This window comes from Scyliorhinus torazame, chromosome 31 (assembly GCF_047496885.1).
Source record: "Scyliorhinus torazame isolate Kashiwa2021f chromosome 31, sScyTor2.1, whole genome shotgun sequence".
In the NCBI taxonomy this organism is placed as follows: Eukaryota; Metazoa; Chordata; class Chondrichthyes; order Carcharhiniformes; family Scyliorhinidae; genus Scyliorhinus; species Scyliorhinus torazame.
The window spans coordinates 11,800,728-11,820,103 of NC_092737.1; the positions used below are offsets into that span (position 1 = coordinate 11,800,728).

At 51.2% G+C, this 19,376-nt stretch overlaps 1 protein-coding gene across 5 annotated transcripts in view; it reads left to right on the forward strand.

Annotated features, from left to right (window-relative positions):
* Positions 1 to 19,376, forward strand: part of LOC140404674 (amine oxidase [flavin-containing] B-like) — a 115,423-nt gene that overhangs the window by 74,339 nt on the left and 21,708 nt on the right. For all 5 annotated transcript variants that reach the window (XM_072493327.1, XM_072493329.1, XM_072493331.1 and 2 more), the window contains 2 exons: positions 15,850 to 16,009; positions 17,870 to 18,014. In XM_072493327.1, coding sequence (XP_072349428.1) covers positions 15,850 to 16,009; positions 17,870 to 18,014 — 305 coding nt within the window. The remainder of the gene's footprint in view (positions 1 to 15,849; positions 16,010 to 17,869; positions 18,015 to 19,376) is intronic.

Below are 19,376 nucleotides of genomic sequence, written 5' to 3' on the forward strand. Positions count from 1 at the left end.
GAGTGACAGTGTGAGGGAGCTGGATTAACATCAGTAGAGATACAGTCAGTAACACAGGGTGCTGGGGGGCGAGGGGTTACTGAGTGACAGTGTGAGGGAGCTGGATTAACATCAGTAGAGATACAGTCAGGAACACAGGGCGCTGGGGGAGAGGGGTTACTGAGTGACAGTGTGAGGGAGCTGGATTAACATCAGTAGAGATACAGTCAGGAACACAGGGTGCTGGGAGAGAGGGTTTACTGAGTGACAGTCTGAGGGAGCAGGATTAACATCAGTAGAGATACAGTCAGTAACACAGGGTGCTGGGTTAGAGGGGTTACTGAGTGACAGTGTGAGGGAGCTGGATTAACATCAGTAGAGATACAGTCAGTAACACAGGGCGCTGGGGGAGAGGGGTTACTGAGTGACAGTGTGAGGGAGCAGGATTAACATCAGTAGAGATACAGTCAGTAACACAGGGTGCTGGGGAGAGGGGTTACTGAGTGACAGTGTGAGGGAGCTGGATTAACATCAGTAGAGAAACAGTCAGTAACAAAGGGTGCTGGGAGAGAGGGGTTACTGAGTGACAGTGTGAGGTAGCAGGATTAACATCAGTAGAGATACAGTCAGTAACACAGGGTGCTGGGGGAGAGTTACTGAGTGACAGTGTGAGGGAGCTGGATTAACATCAGTAGAGATACAGTCAGTAACACAGGGTGCTGGGGGAGAGGGGTTACTGAGTGACAGTGTGAGGGAGCTGGATTAACATCAGTAGAGATACAGTCAGTAACACAGGGTGCTGGGGGAGAGTGATTACTGAGTGACAGAGTGAGGGAGCAGGATTAACATCAGTAGAGATACAGTCAGTAACGCAGTGTGCTGGGGGAGAGGGGTTACTGAGTGACAGTGTGACGGAGCTAGATTAACATCAGTAGAGATACAGTCAGTAACACCGGGTGCTGGGGAGAGGGGTTACTGAGTGACAGTGTGAGGGAGCTGGATTAACATCAGTAGAGATACAGTCAGTAACACAGGGTGCTGGGGGAGAGTTACTGAGTGACAGTGTGAGGGAGCTGGATTAACATCATTAGAGATACAGTCAGTAACACAGTGTGCTGGGTGAGAGGGGTTACTGAGTGACAGTGTGAGGGAGCTGGATTAACATCAGTAGAGATACAGTCAGTAACACAGGGTGCTGGCGGGCGAGGGGTTACTGAGTGACAGTGTGAGGGAGCTGGGTTAACATCAGTAGAGATACAGTCAGTAACACAGGGTGCTGGGAGAGAGTGGTTACTGAGTGACAGTGTGAGGGAGCTGGATTAACATCAGTAGAGATACAGTCAGTAACACAGGGTGCTGGGGGAGAGTTACTGAGTGACAGTGTGAGGGAGCTGGATTAACATCATTAGAGATACAGTCAGTAACACAGGGTGCTGGGGGAGAGGGGTTACTGAGTGACAGTGTGAGAGAGCTGGATTAACATCAGTAGAGATACAGGCAGTAACACAGGGTGCTGGGAGAGAGTGGTTACTGAGTGACAGTGTGAGGGAGCTGGATTAACATCAGTAGAGATACAGTCAGTAACACAGGGTGCTGGGGGAGAGTTACTGAGTGACAGTGTGAGGGAGCTGGATTAACATCATTAGAGATACAGTCAGTAACACAGTGTGCTGGGTGAGAGGGGTTACTGAGTGACAGTGTGAGGGAGCTGGATTAACATCAGTAGAGATACAGTCAGTAACACAGGGTGCTGGGGGGCGAGGGGTTACTGGGTGACAGTGTGAGGGAGCTGGGTTAACATCAGTAGAGATACAGTCAGTAACACAGGGTGCTGGGAGAGAGTGGTTACTGAGTGACAGTGTGAGGGAGCTGGATTAACATCAGTAGAGATACAGTCAGTAACACAGGGTGCTGGGGGGGAGAGGGGTTACTGAGTGACAGTGTGAGGGAGCTGGGTTAACATCAGTAGAGATACAGTCAGTAACACAGGGTGCTGGGGGAGAGAGGTTACTGAGTGACAGTGTGAGGGAGCTGGATTAACATCAGTAGAGATACAGTCAGTAACACAGGGTGCTGGGAGAGAGGGGTTACTGAGTGACAGTGTGAGGGTGCTGGATTAACATCAGTAGAGATACAGTCAGTAACACAGGGTGCTGGGGGAGAGGGGTTACTGAGTGACAATGTGAGAGAGCTGGATTAACATCAGTAGAGATACAGTCAGTAACACAGGGTGCTGGGGGAGAGGGGTTACTGAGTGACAGAGTGAGGGAGCTGGATTAACATCAGTAGAGATACAGTCAGTAACACAGGGTGCTGGGAGAGAGTGGTTACTGAGTGACTGTGAGGGAGCTGGATTAAGATCAGTAGAGATTCAGTCAGTAACATAGGGTGCTGGGAGAGAGGGGTTACTGAGTGACAGTGTGAGGGAGCTGGATTAACATCAGTAGAGATACAGTCAGTAACACAGGGCGCTGGGGGAGCGGGGTTACTGAGTGACAGTGTGAGAGAGCTGGATTAACATCAGTAGAGATACAGTCAGTAACACAGTGTACTGGGGGAGAGGGGTTACTGAGTGACAGTGTGAGGGAGCTGGATTAACATCAGTAGAGATACAGTCAGTAACACAGGGTGCTGGGGGAGAGGGGTTACTGAGTGACAGTGTGAGGGAGCTGGATTAACATCAGTAGAGATACAGTCAGTAACACAGGGCGCTGGGGGAGAGGGGTTACTGAGTGACAGTGTGAGGGAGCAGGATTAACATCAGTAGAGATACAGTCAGTAACGCAGTGTGCTGGGGGAGAGGGGTTACTGAGTGACAGTGTGACGGAGCTAGATTAACATCAGTAGAGATACAGTCAGTAACACAGGGTGCTGGGGAGAGGGGTTACTGAGTGACAGTGTGAGGGAGCTGGATTTACATCAGTAGAGATATAGTCAGTAACGCAGGGAGCTGGGGGAGAGGGGTTACTGAGTGACAGTGTGAGGGAGCTGGATTAACATCAGTAGAGATACAGTCAGTAACACAGGGTGCTGGGTGCGAGGGGTTACTGAGTGACAGTGTGAGGGAGCTGGATTAACATCATTAGAGATACAGTCAGTAACACAGTGTGCTGGGTGAGAGGGGTTACTGAGTGACAGTGTGAGGGAGCTGGATTAACATCAGTAGAGATACAGTCAGTAACACAGGGTGCTGGGGGGCGAGGGGTTACTGAGTGACAGTGTGAGGGAGCTGGGTTAACATCAGTAGAGATACAGTCAGTAACACAGGGTGCTGGGGGGGAGAGGGGTTACTGAGTGACAGTGTGAGGGAGCTGGGTTAACATCAGTAGAGATACAGTCAGTAACACAGGGCGCTGGGGAAGAGGGGTTACTGAGTGACAGTGTGAGGGAGCTGGATTAACATCAGTAGAGATACAGTCAGGAACACAGGGTGCTGGGAGAGAGGGGTTACTGAGTGACAGTGTGAGGGAGCTGGATTAACATCAGTAGAGATACAGTCAGTAACACAGGGTGCTGGGGGAGAGGGGTTACTGAGTGACAGTGTGAGAGAGCTGGATTAACATCAGTAGAGATACAGTCAGTAATACAGGGTGCTGGGGGAGAGGGGTTACTGAGTGACAGAGTGAGGGAGCTGGATTAACATCAGTAGAGATACAGTCAGTAACACAGGGTGCTGGGAGAGAGTGGTTACTGAGTGACTGTGAGGGAGCTGGATTAAGATCAGTAGAGATTCAGTCAGTAACATAGGGTGCTGGGAGAGAGGGGTTACTGAGTGACAGTGTGAGGGAGCTGGATTAACATCAGTAGAGATACAGTCAGTAACACAGGGCGCTGGGGGAGAGGGGTTACTGAGTGACAGTGTGAGAGAGCTGGATTAACATCAGTAGAGATACAGTCAGTAACACAGTGTACTGGGGGAGAGGGGTTACTGAGTGACAGTGTGAGGGAGCTGGATTAACATCAGTAGAGATACAGTCAGTAACACAGGGTGCTGGAGGAGAGGGGTTACTGAGTGACAGTGTGAGGCAGCTGGATTAACATCAGTAGAGACACAGTCAGTAACACAGGGCGCTGGGGGGCGAGGGGTTACTGAGTGACAGTGTGAGGGAGCTGGATTAACATCAGTTGAGACACGGTCAGTAACACAGGGCGCTGGGGGGCGAGGGGTTACTGAGTGACAGTGTGAGGGAGCTGGATTAACATCAGTAGAGTCACAGTCAGTAACACAGGGTGCTGGGGGAGAGTTACTGAGTGACAGTGTGAGGGAGCTGGATTAACATCATTAGAGATACAGTCAGTAACACAGTGTGCTGGGTGAGAGGGGTTACTGAGTGACAGTGTGAGGGAGCTGGATTAACATCAGTAGAGATACAGTCAGTAACACAGGGTGCTGGGGGGCGAGGGGTTACTGAGTGACAGTGTGAGGGAGCTGGGTTAACATCAGTAGAGATACAGTCAGTAACGCAGGGAGCTGGGGGAGAGGGGTTACTGAGTGACAGAGTGAGGGAGCTGGGTTAACATCAGTAGAGATACAGTCAGTAACATAGGGTGCTGGGGGGGAGAGGGGTTACTGAGTGACAGTGTGAGGGAGCTGGGTTAACATCAGTAGAGATACAGTCAGTAACACAGGGCGCTGGGGAAGAGGGGTTACTGAGTGACAGTGTGAGGGAGCTGGATTAACATCAAGAGAGATACAGTCAGGAACACCGGGTGCTGGGAGAGAGGGGTTACTGAGTGACAGTGTGAGGGAGCTGGATTAACATCAGTAGAGATACAGTCAGTAACACAGGGTGCTGGGGGGGAGAGGGGTTACTGAGTGACAGTGTGAGGGAGCTGGGTTAACATCAGTAGAGATACAGTCAGTAACACAGGGCGCTGGGGAAGAGGGGTTACTGAGTGACAGTGTGAGGGAGCTGGATTAACATCAGTAGAGATACAGTCAGTAACACAGGGCGCTGGGAGAGAGGGGTTACTGAGTGACAGTGTGAGGGAGCTGGATTTCCATCAGTAGAGATACAGTCACTAACACAGGGCGCTGGGGAAGAGGGGTTACTGTGTGACAGTGTGAGGGAGCTGGATTAACATCAGTAGAGATACAGTCAGTAACACAGGGTGCTGGGGGGGAGAGGGGTTACTGAGTGACAGTGTGAGGGAGCTGGGTTAACATCAGTAGAGATACAGTCAGTAACATAGGGCGCTGGGGAAGAGGGGTTACTGAGTGACAGTGTGAGGGAGCTGGATTAACATCAGTAGAGATACAGTCAGTAACACAGGGTGCTGGGGGAGAGGGGTTACTGAGTGACAGTGTGAGAGAGCTGGATTAACATCAGTAGAGATACAGTCAGTAATACAGGGTGCTGGGGGAGAGGGGTTACTGAGTGACAGAGTGAGGGAGCTGGATTAACATCAGTAGAGATACAGTCAGTAACACAGGGTGCTGGGAGAGAGTGGTTACTGAGTGACTGTGAGGGAGCTGGATTAAGATCAGTAGAGATTCAGTCAGTAACATAGGGTGCTGGGAGAGAGGGGTTACTGAGTGACAGTGTGAGGGAGCTGGATTAACATCAGTAGAGATACAGTCAGTAACACAGGGTGCTGGGGGAGAGTTACTGAGTGACAGTGTGAGGGAGCTGGATTAACATCATTAGAGATACAGTCAGTAACACAGTGTGCTGGGTGAGAGGGGTTACTGAGTGACAGTGTGAGGGAGCTGGATTAACATCAGTAGAGATACAGTCAGTAACACAGGGTGCTGGGGGGCGAGGGGTTACTGAGTGACAGTGTGAGGGAGCTGGATTAACATCAGTAGAGATACAGTCAGTAACGCAGGGAGCTGGGGGAGAGGGGTTACTGAGTGACAGAGTGAGGGAGCTGGGTTAACATCAGTAGAGATACAGTCAGTAACATAGGGTGCTGGGGGGGAGAGGGGTTACTGAGTGACAGTGTGAGGGAGCTGGGTTAACATCAGTAGAGATACAGTCAGTAACACAGGGCGCTGGGGAAGAGGGGTTACTGAGTGACAGTGTGAGGGAGCTGGATTAACATCAAGAGAGATACAGTCAGGAACACAGGGTGCTGGGAGAGAATGGTTACTGAGTGACAGTGTGAGGGAGCTGGATTAACATCAGTAGAGATACAGTCAGTAACACAGGGTGCTGGGGGGGAGAGGGGTTACTGAGTGACAGTGTGAGGGAGCTGGGTTAACATCAGTAGAGATACAGTCAGTAACACAGGGCGCTGGGGAAGAGGGGTTACTGAGTGACAGTGTGAGGGAGCTGGATTAACATCAGTAGAGATACAGTCAGTAACACAGGGCGCTGGGAGAGAGGGGTTACTGAGTGACAGTGTGAGGGAGCTGGATTTCCATCAGTAGAGATACAGTCACTAACACAGGGCGCTGGGGAAGAGGGGTTACTGTGTGACAGTGTGAGGGAGCTGGATTAACATCAGTAGAGATACAGTCAGTAACACAGGGTGCTGAGGGGGAGAGGGGTTACTGAGTGACAGTGTGAGGGAGCTGGGTTAACATCAGTAGAGATACAGTCAGTAACACAGGGCGCTGGGGAAGAGGGGTTACTGAGTGACAGTGTGAGGGAGCTGGATTAACATCAGTAGAGATACAGTCAGTAACACAGGGTGCTGGGGGAGAGGGGTTACTGAGTGACAGTGTGAGAGAGCTGGATTAACATCAGTAGAGATACAGTCAGTAATACAGGGTGCTGGGGGAGAGGGGTTACTGAGTGACAGAGTGAGGGAGCTGGATTAACATCAGTAGAGATACAGTCAGTAACACAGGGTGCTGGGAGAGAGTGGTTACTGAGTGACTGTGAGGGAGCTGGATTAAGATCAGTAGAGATTCAGTCAGTAACATAGGGTGCTGGGAGAGAGGGGTTACTGAGTGACAGTGTGAGGGAGCTGGATTAACATCAGTAGAGATACAGTCAGTAACACAGGGCGCTGGGGGAGAGGGGTTACTGAGTGACAGTGTGAGAGAGCTGGATTAACATCAGTAGAGATACAGTCAGTAACACAGTGTACTGGGGGTGAGGGGTTACTGAGTGACAGTGTGAGGGAGCTGGATTAACATCAGTAGAGATACAGTCAGTAACACAGGGTGCTGGGGGAGAGGGGTTACTGAGTGACAGTGTGAGGGAGCTGGATTAACATCAGTAGAGACACAGTCAGTAACACAGGGCGCTGGGGGGCGAGGGGTTACTGAGTGACAGTGTGAGGGAGCTGGATTAACATCAGTAGAGACACGGTCAGTAACACAGGGCGCTGGGGGGCGAGGGGTTACTGAGTGACAGTGTGAGGGAGCTGGATTAACATCAGTAGAGACACAGTCAGTAACACAGGGTGCTGGGGGAGAGGGGTTACTGAGTGACAGTGTGAGGGAGCTGGGGGGAGCGGGGTTACTGAGTGACAGTGTGACGGAGCTAGATTAACATCAGTAGAGATACAGTCAGTAACACAGGGTGCTGGGGAGAGGGGTTACAGAGTGACAGTGTGAGGGAGCTGGATTTACATCAGTAGAGATATAGTCAGTAACGCAGGGAACTGGGGGAGAGGGGTTACTGAGTGACAGTGTGAGGGAGCTGGATTAACATCAGTAGAGATACAGTCAGTAACACAGGGTGCTGGGGGAGAGTTACTGAGTGACAGTGTGAGGGAGCTGGATTAACATCAGTAGAGATACAGTCAGTAACACAGGGTGCTGGGGGAGAGTTACTGAGTGACAGTGTGAGGGAGCTGGATTAACATCAGTAGAGATATAGTCAGTAACGCAGGGTGCTGGGGGAGAGGGGTTACTGAGTGACAGTGTGAGGGAGCTGGATTAACATCAGTAGAGATACAGTCAGTAACACAGGGTGCTGGGGGGCGAGGGGTTACTGAGTGACAGTGTGAGGGAGCTGGATTAACATCAGTAGAGATACAGTCATGAACACAGGGTGCTGGGAGAGAGGGGTTACTGAGTGACAGTGTGAGGGAGCTGGATTTACATCAGTAGAGATACAGTCAGTAACACAGGGTGCTGGGGGAGAGGGGTTACTGAGTGACAGTGTGAGGGAGCTGGATTAACATCAGTAGAGATACAGTCAGTAACACAGGGTGCTGGGGGGGAGAGGGGTTACTGAGTGACAGTGTGAGGGAGCTGGGTTAACATCAGTACAGATACAGTCAGTAACACAGGGCGCTGGGGAAGAGGGGTTACTGAGTGACAGTGTGAGGGAGCTGGATTAACATCAGTAGAGATACAGTCAGTAACACAGGGTGCTGGGGGAGAGGAGTTACTGAGTGACAGTGTGAGAGAGCTGGATTAACATCAGTAGAGATACAGTCAGTAATACAGGGTGCTGGGGGAGAGGGGTTACTGAGTGACAGAGTGAGGGAGCTGGATTAACATCAGTAGAGATACAGTCAGTAACACAGGGTGCTGGGAGAGAGTGGTTACTGAGTGACTGTGAGGGAGCTGGATTAAGATCAGTAGAGATTCAGTCAGTAACATAGGGTGCTGGGAGAGAGGGGTTACTGAGTGACAGTGTGAGGGAGCTGGATTAACATCAGTAGAGATACAGTCAGTAACACAGGGTGCTGGGGTAGAGTTACTGAGTGACAGTGTGAGGGAGCTGGATTAACATCATTAGAGATACAGTCAGTAACACAGTGTGCTGGGTGAGAGGGGTTACTGAGTGACAGTGTGAGGGAGCTGGATTAACATCAGTAGAGATACAGTCAGTAACACAGGGTGCTGGGGGGCGAGGGGTTACTGAGTGACAGTGTGAGGGAGCTGGATTAACATCAGTAGAGATACAGTCAGTAACGCAGGGAGCTGGGGGAGAGGGGTTACTGAGTGACAGAGTGAGGGAGCTGGGTTAACATCAGTAGAGATACAGTCAGTAACATAGGGTGCTGGGGGGGAGAGGGGTTACTGAGTGACAGTGTGAGGGAGCTGGGTTAACATCAGTAGAGATACAGTCAGTAACACAGGGCGCTGGGGAAGAGGGGTTACTGAGTGACAGTGTGAGGGAGCTGGATTAACATCAAGAGAGATACAGTCAGGAACACAGGGTGCTGGGAGAGAGGGGTTACTGAGTGACAGTGTGAGGGAGCTGGATTAACATCAGTAGAGATACAGTCAGTAACACAGGGTGCTGGGGGGGAGAGGGGTTACTGAGTGACAGTGTGAGGGAGCTGGGTTAACATCAGTAGAGATACAGTCAGTAACACAGGGCGCTGGGGAAGAGGGGTTACTGAGTGACAGTGTGAGGGAGCTGGATTAACATCAGTAGAGATACAGTCAGTAACACAGGGCGCTGGGAGAGAGGGGTTACTGAGTGACAGTGTGAGGGAGCTGGATTTCCATCAGTAGAGATACAGTCACTAACACAGGGCGCTGGGGAAGAGGGGTTACTGTGTGACAGTGTGAGGGAGCTGGATTAACATCAGTAGAGATACAGTCAGTAACACAGGGTGCTGTGGGTGAGAGGGGTTACTGAGTGACAGTGTGAGGGAGCTGGGTTAACATCAGTAGAGATACAGTCAGTAACACAGGGCGCTGGGGAAGAGGGGTTACTGAGTGACAGTGTGAGGGAGCTGGATTAACATCAGTAGAGATACAGTCAGTAACACAGGGTGCTGGGGGAGAGGGGTTACTGAGTGACAGTGTGAGAGAGCTGGATTAACATCAGTAGAGATACAGTCAGTAATACAGGGTGCTGGGGGAGAGGGGTTACTGAGTGACAGAGTGAGGGAGCTGGATTAACATCAGTAGAGATACAGTCAGTAACACAGGGTGCTGGGAGAGAGTGGTTACTGAGTGACTGTGAGGGAGCTGGATTAAGATCAGTAGAGATTCAGTCAGTAACATAGGGTGCTGGGAGAGAGGGGTTACTGAGTGACAGTGTGAGGGAGCTGGATTAACATCAGTAGAGATACAGTCAGTAACACAGGGCGCTGGGGGAGAGGGGTTACCGAGTGACAGTGTGAGAGAGCTGGATTAACATCAGTAGAGATACAGTCAGTAACACAGTGTACTGGGGGTGAGGGGTTACTGAGTGACAGTGTGAGGGAGCTGGATTAACATCAGTAGAGATACAGTCAGTAACACAGGGTGCTGGGGGAGAGGGGTTACTGAGTGACAGTGTGAGGGAGCTGGATTAACATCAGTAGAGACACAGTCAGTAACACAGGGCGCTGGGGGGCGAGGGGTTACTGAGTGACAGTGTGAGGGAGCTGGATTAACATCAGTAGAGACACGGTCAGTAACACAGGGCGCTGGGGGGCGAGGGGTTACTGAGTGACAGTGTGAGGGAGCTGGATTAACATCAGTAGAGACACAGTCAGTAACACAGGGTGCTGGGGGAGAGGGGTTACTGAGTGACAGTGTGAGGGAGCTGGATTAACATCAGTAGAGATACAGTCAGTAACACAGGGTGCTGGGGGAGAGGGGTTACTGAGTGACAGTGTGAGGGAGCTGGATTAACATCAGTAGAGATACAGTCAGTAACACAGGGCGCTGGGGGAGAGGGGTTACCGAGTGACAGTGTGAGGGAGCAGGATTAACATCAGTAGAGATACAGTCAGTAACGCAGTGTGCTGGGGGAGAGGGGTTACTGAGTGACAGTCTGACGGAGCTAGATTAACATCAGTAGAGATACAGTCAGTAACACAGGGTGCTGGGGAGAGGGGTTACAGAGTGACAGTGTGAGGGAGCTGGATTTACATCAGTAGAGATATAGTCAGTAACGCAGGGAACTGGGGGAGAGGGGTTACTGAGTGACAGTGTGAGGGAGCTGGATTAACATCAGTAGAGATACAGTCAGTAACACAGGGTGCTGGGGGAGAGTTACTGAGTGACAGTGTGAGGGAGCTGGATTAACATCAGTAGAGATACAGTCAGTAACACAGGGTGCTGGGGGAGAGTTACTGAGTGACAGTGTGAGGGAGCTGGATTAACATCAGTAGAGATATAGTCAGTAACGCAGGGTGCTGGGGGAGAGGGGTTACTGAGTGACAGTGTGAGGGAGCTGGATTAACATCAGTAGAGATACAGTCAGTAACACAGGGTGCTGGGGGAGAGGGGTTACTGAGTGACAGTGTGAGAGAGCTGGATTAACATCAGTAGAGATACAGTCAGTAATACAGGGTGCTGGGGGAGAGGGGTTACTGAGTGACTGTGAGGGAGCTGGATTAAGATCAGTAGAGATTCAGTCAGTAACATAGGGTGCTGGGAGAGAGGGGTTACTGAGTGACAGTGTGAGGGAGCTGGATTAACATCAGTAGAGATACAGTCAGTAACACAGGGTGCTGGGGGAGAGTTACTGAGTGACAGTGTGAGGGAGCTGGATTAACATCATTAGAGATACAGTCAGTAACACAGTGTGCTGGGTGAGAGGGGTTACTGAGTGACAGTGTGAGGGAGCTGGATTAACATCAGTAGAGATACAGTCAGTAACACAGGGTGCTGGGGGGCGAGGGGTTACTGAGTGACAGTGTGAGGGAGCTGGATTAACATCAGTAGAGATACAGTCAGTAACGCAGGGAGCTGGGGGAGAGGGGTTACTGAGTGACAGAGTGAGGGAGCTGGGTTAACATCAGTAGAGATACAGTCAGTAACATAGGGTGCTGGGGGGGAGAGGGGTTACTGAGTGACAGTGTGAGGGAGCTGGGTTAACATCAGTAGAGATACAGTCAGTAACACAGGGCGCTGGGGAAGAGGGGTTACTGAGTGACAGTGTGAGGGAGCTGGATTAACATCAAGAGAGATACAGTCAGGAACACAGGGTGCTGGGAGAGAGGGGTTACTGAGTGACAGTGTGAGGGAGCTGGATTAACATCAGTAGAGATACAGTCAGTAACACAGGGTGCTGGGGGGGAGAGGGGTTACTGAGTGACAGTGTGAGGGAGCTGGGTTAACATCAGTAGAGATACAGTCAGTAACACAGGGCGCTGGGGAAGAGGGGTTACTGAGTGACAGTGTGAGGGAGCTGGATTAACATCAGTAGAGATACAGTCAGTAACACAGGGCGCTGGGAGAGAGGGGTTACTGAGTGACAGTGTGAGGGAGCTGGATTTCCATCAGTAGAGATACAGTCACTAACACAGGGCGCTGGGGAAGAGGGGTTACTGTGTGACAGTGTGAGGGAGCTGGATTAACATCAGTAGAGATACAGTCAGTAACACAGGGTGCTGGGGGGGAGAGGGGTTACTGAGTGACAGTGTGAGGGAGCTGGGTTAACATCAGTAGAGATACAGTCAGTAACACAGGGCGCTGGGGAAGAGGGGTTACTGAGTGACAGTGTGAGGGAGCTGGATTAACATCAGTAGAGATACAGTCAGTAACACAGGGTGCTGGGGGAGAGGGGTTACTGAGTGACAGTGTGAGAGAGCTGGATTAACATCAGTAGAGATACAGTCAGTAATACAGGGTGCTGGGGGAGAGGGGTTACTGAGTGACAGAGTGAGGGAGCTGGATTAACATCAGTAGAGATACAGTCAGTAACACAGGGTGCTGGGAGAGAGTGGTTACTGAGTGACTGTGAGGGAGCTGGATTAAGATCAGTAGAGATTCAGTCAGTAACATAGGGTGCTGGGAGAGAGGGGTTACTGAGTGACAGTGTGAGGGAGCTGGATTAACATCAGTAGAGATACAGTCAGTAACACAGGGCGCTGGGGGAGAGGGGTTACCGAGTGACAGTGTGAGAGAGCTGGATTAACATCAGTAGAGATACAGTCAGTAACACAGTGTACTGGGGGTGAGGGGTTACTGAGTGACAGTGTGAGGGAGCTGGATTAACATCAGTAGAGATACAGTCAGTAACACAGGGTGCTGGGGGAGAGGGGTTACTGAGTGACAGTGTGAGGGAGCTGGATTAACATCAGTAGAGACACAGTCAGTAACACAGGGCGCTGGGGGGCGAGGGGTTACTGAGTGACAGTGTGAGGGAGCTGGATTAACATCAGTAGAGACACGGTCAGTAACACAGGGCGCTGGGGGGCGAGGGGTTACTGAGTGACAGTGTGAGGGAGCTGGATTAACATCAGTAGAGACACAGTCAGTAACACAGGGTGCTGGGGGAGAGGGGTTACTGAGTGACAGTGTGAGGGAGCTGGATTAACATCAGTAGAGATACAGTCAGTAACACAGGGTGCTGGGGGAGAGGGGTTACTGAGTGACAGTGTGAGGGAGCTGGATTAACATCAGTAGAGATACAGTCAGTAACACAGGGCGCTGGGGGAGAGGGGTTACCGAGTGACAGTGTGAGGGAGCAGGATTAACATCAGTAGAGATACAGTCAGTAACGCAGTGTGCTGGGGGAGAGGGGTTACTGAGTGACAGTGTGACGGAGCTAGATTAACATCAGTAGAGATACAGTCAGTAACACAGGGTGCTGGGGAGAGGGGTTACAGAGTGACAGTGTGAGGGAGCTGGATTTACATCAGTAGAGATATAGTCAGTAACGCAGGGAACTGGGGGAGAGGGGTTACTGAGTGACAGTGTGAGGGAGCTGGATTAACATCAGTAGAGATACAGTCAGTAACACAGTGTGCTGGGGGAGAGTTACTGAGTGACAGTGTGAGGGAGCTGGATTAACATCAGTAGAGATACAGTCAGTAACACAGGGTGCTGGGGGAGAGTTACTGAGTGACAGTGTGAGGGAGCTGGATTAACATCAGTAGAGATATAGTCAGTAACGCAGGGTGCTGGGGGAGAGGGGTTACTGAGTGACAGTGTGAGGGAGCTGGATTAACATCAGTAGAGATACAGTCAGTAACACAGGGTGCTGGGGGGCGAGGGGTTACTGAGTGACAGTGTGAGGGAGCTGGGTTAACATCAGTAGAGATACAGTCATGAACACTGGGTGCTGGGAGAGAGGGGTTACTGAGTGACAGTGTGAGGGAGCTGGATTTACATCAGTAGAGATACAGTCAGTAACACAGGGTGCTGGGGGAGAGGGGTTACTGAGTGACAGTGTGAGGGAGCTGGATTAACATCAGTAGAGATACAGTCAGTAACACAGGGTGCTGGGGGGGAGAGGGGTTACTGAGTGACAGTGTGAGGGAGCTGGGTTAACATCAGTAGAGATACAGTCAGTAACACAGGGCGCTGTGGAAGAGGGGTTACTGAGTGACAGTGTGAGGGAGCTGGATTAACATCAGTAAAGATACAGTCAGGAACACAGGGTGCTGGGAGAGAGGGGTTACTGAGTGACAGTGTGAGGGAGCTGGATTAACATCAGTAGAGATACAGTCAGTAACACAGGGTGCTGGGGGAGAGGGGTTACTGAGTGACAGTGTGAGGGAGCTGGATTAACATCATAGAGATACAGTCAGTAACACAGGGTGCTGGGGTTGAGGGGTTACTGAGTGACAGAGTGAGGGAGCTGGATTAACATCAGTAGAGATACAGTCAGTAACACAGGGTGCTGGGAGAGAGTGGTTACTGAGTGACTGTGAGGGAGCTGGATTAAGATCAGTAGAGATTCAGTCAGTAACATAGGGTGCTGGGAGAGAGGGGTTACTGAGTGACAGTGTGAGGGAGCTGGATTAACATCAGTAGAGATACAGTCAGTAACACGGCGCTGGGGGAGAGGGGTTACTGAGTGACAGTGTGAGAGAGCTAGATTAACATCAGTAGAGATACAGTCAGTAACACAGTGTACTGGGTGAGAGGGGTTACTGAGTGACAGTGTGAGGGAGCTGGATTAACATCAGTAGAGATACAGTCAGTAACACAGGGTGCTGGGGGAGAGGGGTTACTGAGTGACAGTGTGAGGGAGCTGGATTAACATCAGTAGAGACACAGTCAGTAACACAGCGCGCTGGGGGGCGAGGGGTTACTGAGTGACAGTGTGAGGGACCTGGATTAACATCAGTAGAGACACGGTCAGTAACACAGGGCGCTGGGGGGCGAGGGGTTACTGAGTGACAGTGTGAGGGAGCTGGATTAACATCAGTAGAGACACAGTCAGTAACACAGGGTGCTGGGGGAGAGGGGTTACTGAGTGACAGTGTGAGGGAGCTGGATTAACGTCAGTAGAGATACAGTCGGTAACTCAGGGTGCTGGGGGAGAGGGGTTACTGAGTGACAGTGTGAGGGAGCTGGATTTACATCAGTAGAGATACAGTCAGTAACACAGGGTGCTGGGGGAGAAGGGTTACTGAGTGACAGTGTGAGGGAGCTGGATTAACATCAGTCGAGATACAGTCAGTAACTCAGGGTGCTGGGGGAGAGGGGTTACTGAGTGACTGTGAGGGAGCTGGATTAACATCAGTAGAGACACAGTCAGTAACACAGGGTGCTGGGGGAGAGGGGTTACTGAGTGACTGTGTGAGGGAGCTGGATTTACATCAGTAGAGACACAGTCAGTAACACAGGGTGCTGGGGGAGAGGGGTTACTGAGTGACAGTGTGAGGGAGCTGGATTAACATCAGTAGAGACACAGTCAGTAACACAGGGTGCTGGGGGAGAGTGGTTATTGAGTGACAGTGTGAGGGAGCTGGATTTACATCAGTAGAGATACAGTCAGTAACACAGGGCGCTGGGGCGGATTATTAGTAGTGTTAAAGGAGATATTACAAAGGGCTTACTGTCTGTAAGTGGTTTGCGAAGTTATAAAAGATGTTTCTATGTGTGAGGCTATCTTATATTATTGCTTAAAAGGGCCTTCATGGTGGGGCCCATTCGCAGGCCCCCTACCGTAATGCATGAGTTTGTTTCTGGAGCAGAGTTTCGAGATTCTGATGATAATGTGATGGTCCGCCCTAAACGAGGAGTTCACCTCCTATTTGTGTCTCCGCCCTTGATCCGCCGCTCACCCTACCGTGCCCCCTGACCCCCTCCTTACCCCCTCCTTCCTGCCACCCCAGGGGCAGTTTGCCATCTCAGCCGTGCCGCACGCCATCCTGCAGAAGATTCATTTCCACCCACCGCTGCCTGCCTTGAAGAGCCAGCTCATCCAACGGATGCCCATGGGTTCCGTCATCAAGACTGTCACCTTTTACCAGAGCGCTTTCTGGAAAGAGAGAGGTAAACCCATTGGCGGAGGAGGGTGGCGGGGCGGGGTGGGGGGGGGGGGGGTGGTTGGGGGGGGGGGGGGTAGCGTTGGCGTTGTACGCAGGGTTCGGCCTCCTCACAAATCTTGCCTCAGAGTGGGTCGTATGAAAGGTCACGCTCAACCGAATCCTGCAATGCGGGGAGATTGAGTCGAACCAGCCCATCATCCCTGGAGTTTCAATGAATGGGAGGTGGGTTCGTTGAAACGGGTCAAACTGTCGGGGGCGTCATAATATCCACCAGTATATCATGGTGCAGACACACACACTGATGGACACACAGCGGGACCAATCAACACACACAACACCGCAGCCAATCACCAGTTAGAGCACACGCACTATAAAGACAGAGGGCATCAGAGTTCCCGCTCATTCGAGCTGCAGCTTCCTAGTAGGACAGAGCTCACAGCCTGCAGCACAGACAGTCACCATGTGCTGAGTGCACCGACTGGTTCGGACAAGGCAAAGGTCTTTAGTTAAAGCTAATATCGTGTTAACCCACAGTGAGAGTATGTTAAACAGTTAATGACTCAATAAAATAGTGTTGCACTATTTCACGTGTTGGTGGCCTGTCTGTGTTCCACAGATCCAGAACACCCAAGACAACAGGGGGGGTTAGCAGTCTGAGAGCGTTAAGTTCACTAAGCCAATCCAATACATAGACTTTTATCCCCTTCGAGCCCCCAATTTGTTGTGGGCCAGGGTTTAGAGAACCCCAAAGTGTACCATGGAGTTCACCTGACCCACAACTTTGAATGGATTGTGATATGGGGAGCACACGGCCCACTCTACAGGTGTGGGACAGCAGAAATGGAAAAGTATTTTTTAAAGCAAAACAATGTTTATTCTATGAACTCAAGTTAACCTTTTTAAAACATACAGTGAACATCTTAGCAACCATTAATTCAAATACAACCCCCAAAGAATACAACAAGTCATCCTTAAGACTTGAAACACCTTTTACCAGAAGCACATCAGGTTAAAGTCACTACTGAGAGCAGTTATTAGTTTTAAATTAACAACGGATCGATTTACAGTCTTTCGATTCCAGAGGGAGACTCTAATACACCTTCTGGCTGTGACTGCAGCGATCCAGCTCTGAAAACGAAACTAAAACACACCCTGCAGCAAACAGCCTAAAACAAAAGTAAAAAGCTGACAGACAGCCCAGCTCCACCCACTCTCTGACATCACTGATACATACCCATTTCTTAAAGGTACCCTCACATGACACTACCACAGTGAATTGAGGCTCCCCCATCATTGGGTATCTTAAAGACTGATAGATTGTTTTGGACTGAGGAAGGTAGTAGGCCTCGTGGCGCAGTGGGTTAGTGCCCCCTTCCTCTGACCCAGAAGCTCCAGGTTCGAGTCCCACCCCGGGACTTGGTGGCCAAGGAAGGTTCGTCCATACCGCAGCCAAACCAGATTGGGCGTCAACCTGCAAAATCCTTCCAAACGCGCCAATGGCTGAAGGTAAGAGCGGGAAAGGCTGCTGGTCAGCTGTGCGACGTGAAGAACGTTCGAGCCTCCCATCGTAACTCCAGGCCACAAAATGCGTCGAACGGTTTATGTTGCCACGGCAACTCTGACTCCTGAGTGAACTGTAACCCCCCACCCCCCCAACACCAGGGGGGATCAAGAGAGGAAAGCAGAACCGAGGTGGAACACCTGTGTGTTGAATGATGAATGATGACAGGGCAGACCCGAAGGGCTGAATGACCTACTTCCGTCGCCATGAGCGACCCCACGAATGAATTTCCAATTCTAGCACAGGGCAAGAGGATGTTAAAGTTGTGTTGACCTTCCCTTGTTCACCCCCCCCCCCACTCAGGGTTCAGTGGCTGTTCCATGTCGGATACCGGAACCGTTGACTACAGCATCGACGACACAAAGCCCGATGGGAGTCACCCGGCCATCATGGGATTCATCCAGGCGGACAAGGCACGGACAATGTGTCTGGACACCCCCGAGCAGAGGTCAGATCGACCGGGAGCAACGAAGGGTCATTGGCAGGAACGGGCAGATGTTGGGGTCCTCCACTTTCTGGTTCGGGGGGGGGGGGGGGGGGGGGAACGGGGGACTCCAGACCAATATGGTCGATAGGAGGGGACACGGGTGCGGGATTATTTCCCAATCGGAAGAGGTAATTGGTTGCACTTGTCAGAACGTTGGTCATTGTAGAGGTGAGGGGTCACAGGCCACACAAGGGGACTTGGGGTTACTGAGGGATCTGGGAGATTTGGGGATGGTGCAGGCTCTGTGATTGGGTTAGAAGGCCTAAAGGGGCTTTGGCTCCTGTTTCTTAGGAAGTGGTGAGTTCAGGGTGGACATAGAATCATAGAATTCCTACAGTGGAGAAGGAGGCTATTCGGCCCATCGGGCCCGCACTAACCCTGTGACCCAGGCCCCCGCCCTATCCCCATAACCCCATAACCCCACCTAACCTGCACATCTTTGGACTGTGGCAGGAAACCGGAGCACCCGGAGGAAACCCATGCACACACGGGGAGGATGTGCAGACTCCGCAAAGACAGTGACCCAAGCCGGAATCGAACCTGGGTCCCTGGAGCTGTGAGACAGCAGTGCCAACCACTATGCCGCCTATGGTGCGAGGAATCTGGATTTCAACACAGGGACAGGGACGCAAGGGGTTGGTTGGAGCTCAGGAGGAACCCCAGAGAAAACGGCAATAAAAAAAGAGATGACGGAGGGAGAGATGGAGAGATGAGCTGGTGATAGGAATATCTCCCCAATGACGAGGGAGAGATGGAGAGATGAGCTGGTGATAGGAATATCTCCCAGATGACTAAGGAGAGACGGAGAGATGAGCTGGTGATAGGAATATCTCCCCGATGACGAGGGAGAGTCGGAGAGATGAGCTGGTGATAGGAATATCTCCCCGATGACGAGGGAGAGTCGGAGAGATGAGCTGGTGATAGGAATATCTCCCAGATGACTAAGGAGAGACGGAGAGATGAGCTGGTGATAGGAATATCTCCCCGATGACGAGGGAGAGATGGAGAGATGAGCTGGTGATAGGAATATCTCCCTGATGACTAAGGAGAGACGGAGAGATGAGCTGGTGATAGGAATATCTCCCCGATGACGAGGGAGAGTCGGAGAGATGAGCTGGTGATAGGAATATCTCCCAGATGACTAAGGAGAGATGGAGAGATGAGCTGGTGATAGGAATATCTCCCCGATGACGAGGGAGAGTCGGAGAGATGAGCTGGTGATAGGAATATCTCCCAGATTACAAGGAGCTAGCCAGGAAGTGAGGAAGCTGTTATCATTTGAGTGGAAAGGTCTGAGCGGTATTATTGTCAATGTTTCCTTCT